The sequence below is a fragment of the Xiphophorus hellerii genome, chromosome 2, assembly GCF_003331165.1.
Source record: "Xiphophorus hellerii strain 12219 chromosome 2, Xiphophorus_hellerii-4.1, whole genome shotgun sequence".
NCBI classification, from domain to species: Eukaryota; Metazoa; Chordata; class Actinopteri; order Cyprinodontiformes; family Poeciliidae; genus Xiphophorus; species Xiphophorus hellerii.
Genome location: NC_045673.1, coordinates 6,970,944 through 6,980,890, shown reverse-complemented (window position 1 = coordinate 6,980,890; position 9,947 = coordinate 6,970,944). Strand labels below are relative to the sequence as shown.

Genomic DNA, 9,947 nt, shown 5'->3' with positions numbered 1-9,947 from the left:
TTTTACTGAAACTTTTGCAAATTTGCTTTAATTTATCTCAGCGGCACATGTTGATGTATAGTTTTTAAAAGTTTGTAGCATTATGACATTTCTAAAAGGTTTATATACTGCATAATGCAAAAAGTAAAATCCAGGCCATGTTCAAAAACCCAAATTATTTTATATTCATCCTCATTTTCTTTGGAACTATAGCAGCTGCTGTGATACCTGCACACCATACCTACATTTTGGTGCCAAGATTATTGAGATAGTTTGCATTTGCTGAGAAAAACTAAATTAGATTTGGATTAAGCACTTCAGAAAACCCTGTGGAGACTTTTAAGGGTCACATTTTCTCCACTTTCTGATTATCATCTGCGAAGTGGAAACTTTGTGTTGGTTTATCTGATTGCAATATGACAAAAAGTGAAAAGCTCCCTGATGAGAGCCTGTGGTCAGGAAGCAGAGATGATTGTTGTTCCAGTAGATCAATAGTTTGTGCTGAATGGCTGGAGCTCAGACTCCAGAGGTGGAGATCTGACTCTGTTGCGCTCCAGATGTTTCAAAACGCCGACACTTTTAACAACCAGCTGAAAGTGCAACACGACAGAAACATGAGGCAACACTGCGCGCTCAAACACGGAATATTCAAGGAGTTCCTGGCTGAATTCCTGGGAACGTTCGTCTTGGTAGTAAGTAGAAAAAGATTTCTATTTTCACACTTTGCAGTTATTTCTGAGGATATAGGATAATCCTAAAGGTAACGATGTTAATGGATTTTTCTGAAACTTGTTTTTATTTGTTTCTTTGCGTGTTTGCTAGCTGTTTGGCTGCGGCTCAGTTGCTCAGACGGTCCTGAGTCGAAACACGCTGGGCGAGCCGCTCACCGTCCACATCGGCTTCTCCGTGGGCCTCATGATGGCCGTGTACGTGGCTGGAGGGGTGTCAGGTAAACCTCACGTTGCTTCCTTATTGTACTTAAGTAGATTTTTCAGCCGATTTTTTCCTTTTACTCCCTACGTTTTAAGACAAATATCTGTAGTTTATACTCCTTACATTTTCACATATAGTTCGTTACTTCCACAATGAAAAACTATTGAGTGCCCCAAAATTTTACTCAAGTAAGAGTAGCACTACTTCAACATATTTTTACTCAAGTAAAAGTAAAAAGTAGCCAAGACATAAGTAAGATTAAATAAGTATTAGTAAAAAGTCTACTCAAGTACTGAGTATCTGATCAAATGATCAATCATTTAATATTTAAAAATTACATCATCAGATGGACCAAAATTTAAAGTTGGTATTTTGAAGATGAAAATTACAATAATTCATACAAGTAACACAAAACAACAAAATCAATCAAAATAAACTTTTTGCGTATTTTAGATTTATCAAAAGTTGTTTTGTATTCTGGAAGGTGAAAATTACTTTTTACTTTTAGTTGAGTAAAACAGTTCGACCTTTACTTTTGCTAAAGTATTTTTTTCATAGAAGTATTTATACTTCTACTTAAGTAGTGTGAGTACTTTTGACACCTCTGCTGCGTGATTCATATGATCCAGGACTTACTGGTTACAATGGTGTTTCTCAAAGTGGGGGGTGCCACCCACTGGGGGGCCACCACATGGCATCAATGGAGTCCGAAAGTTGGAGGGAAGATGAAGAAAAAACTGAAAAAAACATAAATAAATAAATTTACATCCCTGTCAATAAAAAATTTGTAACCAGTTTCAGTACGTTCAAAAAACAAACACAACTCTGGCTCTGTCAAAAACAGAACTGTACCCATACTTAATGTTTAGATTTTATTGCCTTATATGTATGATTAATATTAAAAAGTTACATAAAATAGCCGATTGTGGTGGGAAATTTTATCTGGTGATATAGTCAACATTAGATTAATAAAGTCGTAGCATATTACCCGATAAAAATGGTCAAACACAAAACTCATTGCCATCTAAAATCAGAAAGTATGAGGCAGCATTTATACTGAATTAATGTAATAATTATTGAATAGTAAATAAAAGTGAGGAAGATATATAATATTCATTGTTTCTTTATATATTTTGTATTATATTGTCTGTGGGTTTGCATAGCGAAGATATCAGAAGATAATGCTGTTTGGGTGGCATGGAAAAGTGATGATGACAACTTGTTAAATAATCTGGAGAAAAAAACAACGTGTTATTGTCCTTATAATTTTTCCTCTTTTAAAACAAAACTTACTAAGAGTTAAATAATGCAGCCGCTCTGTTTTGTGTTGTTTCTTAACCTTGTGGCTCATGAGGCTTGGAAGCTCTGAATAATTAAACTTTATGGCTTTCTGTGCAGCCATGTGCCATCTGAGCTGCTCCGCTGTCAGCAGGAACGTGCCACCTCTCTGCCCAGATCCACTGGCTGAGCTCTGACCATTGATTTATCAGCACTACAGAGCAAAGCCTCTCTGGGGTCGTACATAACCCTGGGCAGTAAATGTCCTGCAAACACCATTGATCAGACACAGACCGACAGAGCCGGCTTTCAGTTAAGGGGGATCCAGAAGCCAAACAAACAGTTTTGGCTTAATGAGGCTGCAGCAAAGAGGAGGTTCAGAAAAAAGAAACCACAGTTAAGGCTGTTTTTTTAGTATTAGGGCCTTTGTAGATAGAGATAATAAAGGAGTACATTTCTGCCAAAATAAAATTAGAGATTGAGCTCAGAATGTTTTTTTTTTTTTTTTAGAAAAAACATGGAAATATTTGAATTTCAAAAGTCAAAAATTTTTGACTTTTGGAAATTTTCTGAGTTTAAAAAGTTGAGTTTTCTGTTAAAAATTACCAATGTTTTTCTAAAAGATTTCTGAGATTAATCTCAGTTTTTAAATCTTTTTTTTTTTTTTTTGCAAAGTTTCAATTTTTGGAGCTCAGAAATTTTCTTATTTCTAGAAAATTTCTCACATTAACCAAAAAAATTCTAATTAAAAAAATTTTTTTTTTTTAAACAAATCTGTGACTTTTGGAGCTCAGAAATTTTTCTGTTTTTTTCTAGAAGATTTCTGAGATTAATCTCAAATCCTTCTTTTCTAACAGATCTACAACTTTTGGAGCTCAGAAATTTTCTTGTTGTTTCTAGAAAATGTCTCAGTTAATCTAAACATTTCATATGTTTCTTGCAAGATTATGACTTTTGGAGCTAAAAATTTCCTTTGTTTCTTCTAGAAAATTTCTTAGATTAATCTCAAAATTTCAATTTTTTTGTGCAAATTTATGATTTTTGGATCTCAGAAATTTCCTTATTTTTTTCACAAACATTTCTGAAATTAATCACAAATTTCATGAGTCCTATGGCTGAATTTTACACCTTACTTTCTAAATGCCTCTAGTATGTTGTCGTAGGCTAGAGCAAAGTGAAGTTCAGAAAAAAGAAATCACAGTTCTGTTTTTTGCTGACAGTGTATTGGTGAAAGTTCAATTCCCTACAGGGAGATTGATTGTAGTTTGCTGAAGTTGAATTTCTTAGCAGTGGCCATTATTCTGTATTTTGGCTCTCAGACATGCATAATAAAACCCCGAACTGCCCAGGGGTCTGCTCCCCTTCTGCTGCTCCTCATAAATGTGACAGCCTCCCTGATAATGGAGGGGATATTAAGTCAGTCACCCGCTGCAGCCCTGCGTCACTCTGTGCTTTGTTCTGTGTCTCAGGAGGCCATGTGAACCCCGCCGTGTCTCTGGCCATGGTGATTCTGGGGAAACTAAAGATCTGGAAGTTTCCCTTCTACGTCATCGCTCAGTTTCTTGGTGCTTTTGCAGGAGCTGCAGCCGTCTTTGGATTATATTATGGTGAATGATTTGTTGTTGGGTTTTTTTTTGTTTGTTTTTTTTACAAATTACACTACAAAAGCACAAGGATGCTAAACTGATTTGATCAGCTGCAAAGGTGGATCCAGAAACCAAAACAAACTGATTTTTCTTAATTACAATAATGACACTACAAAAACACAAAATCTTACCAAGTATTTTTGTTCTACTGTCTGGAGCAAATATCTTAGTACACTTGAAATAAGACAAAATTAACTTGTAAGTAACTTTTCAGCAAGAAATAGGAGCTTGTTGTAAGTCCATATTTAGTAAATATAAAATGCTAGTTGCATATGTGGATTTTTTTGTATCTATAAAATGGTAAAAATGTCTGTAAGTGAAATAATCTGCCAGTAGAAATAGTCCTTTTTGTCAATATTCAAGAATTGTTTACTTTAAACAAGCTTCTATGTTTTGTTGAAAATGTAATTTGATTTTATTTCAAGTGTAATAAATGTTTTACACTAGGAATTAGATTAAAAAAATATTTTGTAAGATGTTGTGTTTTTGCAGTGTAAACCAGTATAATTTTCCCATATTATAAATCATAATATGGTAAAAGATTTCTTACTTTTCATCAAAATTAAGGAATTATTTACTTAATATAACCTCCAATATTTTGCTGAAAAGTTACTTGTAAGTTAGTTTTGTCCTACTTAAAATGCACTACGATATTTGCACCAAAAATACTTGCGTTTTTGCAGTGTCAAAATATAAAACTAAATGTTTTATAGGGTTTTTGAACAGAACTGGGGTGAGGAATATTTTAGCTGCCTGTCCTCCCTATAGGATCCAAATAGATGCTCCTGCATGGTGAAAAACGTCTCTTTGTCTTCATCACAGACGCTTTCATGGACTTCACCAGCGGTATTCTGTCGGTGACAGGAATCAATGCGACAGGTCACATTTTTGCCTCCTACCCTGCCAGACACCTGTCAGTCCTCGGCGGCTTCATCGATCAGGTTGGTTCTGGTCGCTCTGACCCAGAAGACCTCACATCCGCTCCCCACCGCAGCTTCAATTTGCCGTTTAAACCCTACAATGTCTGGCAAATACGGTTAATGCAGCATTGATCGCCCCGTATAGTCTGAGAACGGCCCCTCTTCCTGCTCGGTTTGGGTCTGATGACCCATTTCCTGGGATCCACTGGCCCAAGTTGATTTGAAAAGTAGCACACTTAAAACTAATAACATCAAAATATAACATAAACATATCAGCATGTGTGTGTTATTTAGTATGTAAATAAGCAAATTACTCATAATTAGCCACAACTAATCTTTGATATGTGCTGGATATTTATCTACTGGATTTAGAGGGATACGTTATGTACATTAAAGGTGACCTGTTATGCTCCTGACCAGGTTCGGATACGTTTATGTGCTACACAAAACATCTTCACTATATTTTTTGCCAAAATCATTCTTAGAAAATGACTTTGAGCTCCTTTTAGAATGAGCTGTTTTGGGCCTCTGTCACTTTAAATCCAAATAAGCTGCTGCTGGCCACGGCCCCCAACTCAACGTTTACTCTCACGCATACAAATGACCACAAACAGATGCACAATTATACAACCTTACGGCTTTGAAAAGCAAAAGTAGAGCCCCCTGCAAAGCCAACATGAATACAACAAGTGGTTTCTAGATGGTAAGTCAACAGAAAAATACTTGTCTTTTCCAGCAGCCAATGTGCAGCGCATGCAGCAGTAAAACCAGCTGTCCAAACATGCTGGGACTCCACTTTGGTTGCTAGGTAACGGGTTGCTGATTTGTGTTACATTCTGAAGGTTTTTGAAGCGGTTCATTAACTTATTGACAAAAACTGGCTGGGTGTTTTTTTTAGGCGTTTGAGTTGTTTTTAGAAGAAAAAAAACCCCAAATAGAAGTACAAAAATGTGCGAAATGTGAATTTTGCCACAAATATTGCCACAAACACAAAAATTGTTATTCAAAAATATTCCCATTTAGAGCTGCACTGTAAGAAAATGACGCGTCTAATTTACGGTAAAATACCTGCAGCTGTGGGTGCCAAAGTTTTACAGTAAAAATACAGTAAATCCATATTTATATGGCAAAATTTCTGCAGTTGCCAGAATGTGTGGTAGCATCCACACCTGCCAGTGTTTAACCATAAATTAAAGATGTTTTCTTTTTTTTTCTTTTTTTTTTACAGTGTGGCTCCTTTAGGACATCACTTATTTAAAAAACAGTGTGACTTATATTACAAATATAAGATTTACATAATAAGTAGTGGAGAAAACAGCAGAAATAACATTTCCAATCATACTGCAGGTTTTGTTTTACCTTTTTTTTTCATAATAAGTGATAAACAATTCAATAAATTCCCACACCTAAGTGTAAAGTATGTTTAAATATGTTATGGGGTTTATGATAAGTACTAATATGCTAAAGATTGTTCTAGAAAGGCTTTGTAGACTTCAGATATTAAACAGCAAAGAGTTTTATTTAAGCTCTCACATACTGTATGAGAGGTGACTAATAAAGAGCTGCTGCGCCCCCTGCAGGTGGTGGGGACAGGTATGCTGGTTCTCTGTATTTTGGCGATCATTGACGGTGGGAACATTGGCGCCCCTAAAGGCGTGGAGCCCCTGGCCATCGGTCTGATCATCATGGCCATCGGCGTCTCCATGGGACTCAACTGTGGCTACCCTCTGAACCCCGCCAGAGACCTGGGACCCCGGCTGTTCACGGCGGTGGCCGGGTGGGGGATGGAGGTCTTCAGGTAACTAAAATTCAGATTTTTTAACTGAACTTGATCAGACTTTGGAAACACAGAGCAGATGTTTTCTGCATATACTTTTCCCTGACTTTATTTTTTTTTAAATCAGATGTAACACAAAAACTGTTAATCTAGAGAAAACCAATCGGGAAATGAATGTTACCTTAAGAAAACCCATTGAGAAATTTTCTTATCTCAAGAAAACTATTTGGAAATGCACTGGTTATCTTGAGAAAACCTTTTGGAAATTTATTAATTATTTTTTCAAAAACACGTTTGTAAATTTACTCATCGCGAGAAAACTATTGGGAAATTTACTCATTTTGTGTTATTTCGAGAAAAAAAACGTGTAAATTTACTCATTATTAAAAAAACATGTGGAAAACATCTGCTTTTGGCTTACATTGTTGCTTTATAAATATGTGTATGAACACATAAATAGAAAATAAACATCCTGTGTACCTAGCATGAGTCGTGTTAAACGAATATTTATCGTGTTTGACCAGGTTTTTAATTTAAACGGTGATGGAAAAATCTGAAGGCCGTCCGTCATTTTGACGGGTTACACACACCTGACCAACCCGAAGACATTTTCTAAACTTTACACACAGAGAACATCACAGATATGACTAAAATCAAATCACTTTTAAAAATCAGATCTGAATATCGTCTCTTGCTTTCTGGGAGCTGAGCACTGAAAGGTTCATGCTGGGATTTTATTTGACCTCGACAATCAAAACAAAAACATAAAAGTTTAGCACATAAACGTTTACCTCTGGTGCCTCATTGCTTCCAAAGTCTTTAATAGTTCATGTCTTCATTCAGATTTCCATTAAGTGAGCCATTTTGTTACATAATGTCACATGTTCCCACTGCAGTCGGCCAACATTTATCCAGCCATCGACTTTTCTGATTCTGTTTTTGTGGCTGGCAGCACTGGAGGCTACTGGTGGTGGATCCCAGTGGCGGGGCCCATGGTGGGAGGCGTGGTGGCGGCCGTCCTCTACTTCCTGCTCATCGAGCTGCACCACCCCCATGACGAGGACGAGAAGGCCCACGAGGTGGAGGAAGAGGAGGAGGAAGAAGAGGAGGACGACGATGACAGCAGTCTTAAGGACAAATACGAGATGATCGCCATGAGCTAAAACATTCAGCGCAGCAGTCATGACAGAGCTTCTGCAGTTCCTGCCTGGGAATAGTACGGAGCTAAACTGGAGCCATAAAGTTTGCTCAATTTAACTTTTTTTTTTTTTTAAACAAAAAAAAAAAATTCATTGAAAAATAATTTTGAAACTGAAAAAAAAGTTTGAAACTGAAGAAAAATAGATTTTGAAAAGTAGTTTTGAACTTTTTTTTTAGTTTCACATCTTTTTTTCGGTTTCATAATTACATTTCAGTTTCTGTTTATTAAAAAATGAGCAAACCTTATAGCCCCAGTTGAGCTCCATTTGTGCCATACACATGGAGCGCCATTGATATGGAGCTAAATTGGGGCCATAAAGTTTGCTCAATCTTTTTTTTTTTTTTTCTTTTGAAACTGAGAAACAAAACTCAAACTGAAAACTGGTTTTGATACTGAAAAAAGTTTGGACCTGAATAGAAAAATCTGAAACTGAAAAAAGAATCTGAAAAGTAGTTTTGAACTTTTTTCAGTTTCATCATTATTCAGTTAAAAAAAACAAACTTGGACCAAACTTTATGTACTTTATAAAACTCCATATACATGGAGCAAAATTGGGGCCATTAAGTTTGCTCAATCTGATTTTATTTGTTTTGTAAGTGTATGTCTCATCGTTGACAGTTAAGTCATATTTATTTTGTAAATACAATTGAATATTTTTAGCACAAGTCATTAATGCTGAGCTTCCCTTTAGTTTTTTTCCCATTACCCTCAGTGACTGTGACAATTATTTGTTTATATTAACTTTAAGTTTTTCTTCCATGTTTAACACATTTTTTTGTATATCATGATTAATTTTCCTGGTTGTTACTTTTAGCATTTATTTCACTCAGCACAGTTTGTCTAAATTAAAGTTTACACAAATAAGTCCTCATGAGAAATTTTAATTCAGTTTACCATTTGTTCATTCATGCAATTTCTATGCAAATTTGAATTTAATTTATTTTAATCAGCAATTTATATGCAAATATTTTAACCTAATTATTTACTTTTTCAATGTTATTTTGCTTATTTAAATTGTAGTCACGTTCAGTTACTGAAGTTTCAATAAGAGTTTTAAACTCTCCCAAAGAGGCAAAAACCCTTTTTAGAGAGAACATCCTGAGGATTATTTCATAACCTGACATACAAAATGATAGCACTTACAGAGAAAGTGGTTATAACACTACATCACCACTTCTGCTGTGTTTGGTTCATAAAAGTCCCAGAAATAAACCATGGTGTTCACTGAGTTTCATGATAATTTGAAATAAGACATCAAGAGCAGTGACATCCAGAATCTAGTCTGAAGAAAGCAGCATGCATACTGATAAAAATGTTACCGTACTCAAGAACATTTAATAATGTCCATCTTAATAAAGTGTCATCTGCATAAACAGGACGATTTTTTGAGTCAGATTCTGCGTTCACACTGCAGCCTGAAGTGACCCAATTCCAATTTTTTGTCAATTCCGATTATTTATTTATTTATTTATTTATTTATTTATTTATTTATTTATTTATTCATTTTGGCACGGTCGTTCACACTTCCAAAGACGCCCTCTGCGTGATCTCCAGCGTAAACCAAGTACACTTCGCTGCAGCCTGCGGAAAGGGGCGGTGACGGACCACTGTCAGTCTCATACCTTATATGGAAATTGGACTATTACATTCCGGAAATGAAGGGGGCGCCAGTGACACCATTTCCTGTACCAGCCGTGTTTTAATAATTATAATAATAATAACGCATTTTATTTCACAACGCCTTTCAAAACACCCAAAAACACTTTTAACATTTAAAATTAATTACTAATTAGGAAATGACATACCACGTGTTACGTTATGTTAGTGACGTGGTATGTCAGTCACGTGGTATGTCAGTCACGTGGTATGTCCGCTTTTTTATCTTTATTAAATCTTTTTTTCGGATGTTAAAATTACATTAGTAACAAACAATCTACAATAAACAATAATAAGGAAATGAAGGGTGCGCCGTGTTTTCATAATTATAATAATAACGCATTTTATTTGACTACCCCTTTCAAAACTTACACTTTCAAAACTTTTCAAAACACCCAATAACACTTTTAACATTTAAAATTAATTACAAATTAAACGTTAAGGAAATGAGATACGTTATATATTACGTTTATTAAATCTTTCTTTTCGGATGTTAAAATTATATTAACAAACTAGAAAAACAAAATTTCTGAAGAAATTTAGCCGGGGCCTGCCAA

General features: G+C 35.4%; 1 protein-coding gene across 1 annotated transcript; it reads left to right on the top strand.

Moving 5' to 3' along the window:
• Position 1: 1 nt before the first annotated feature.
• Positions 2-7,847, top strand: aqp9a (aquaporin 9a). Its single transcript, XM_032585309.1, has 6 exons — positions 2-671; positions 802-928; positions 3,660-3,797; positions 4,659-4,777; positions 6,337-6,554; positions 7,486-7,847. The coding sequence occupies exons 1-6, from the start codon at positions 396-398 to the stop codon at positions 7,694-7,696; spliced, it is 1,089 nt and encodes a 362-aa protein (XP_032441200.1). The 5' UTR covers positions 2-395; the 3' UTR covers positions 7,697-7,847.
• The last annotated feature ends 2,100 nt before the right edge of the window (positions 7,848-9,947 follow it).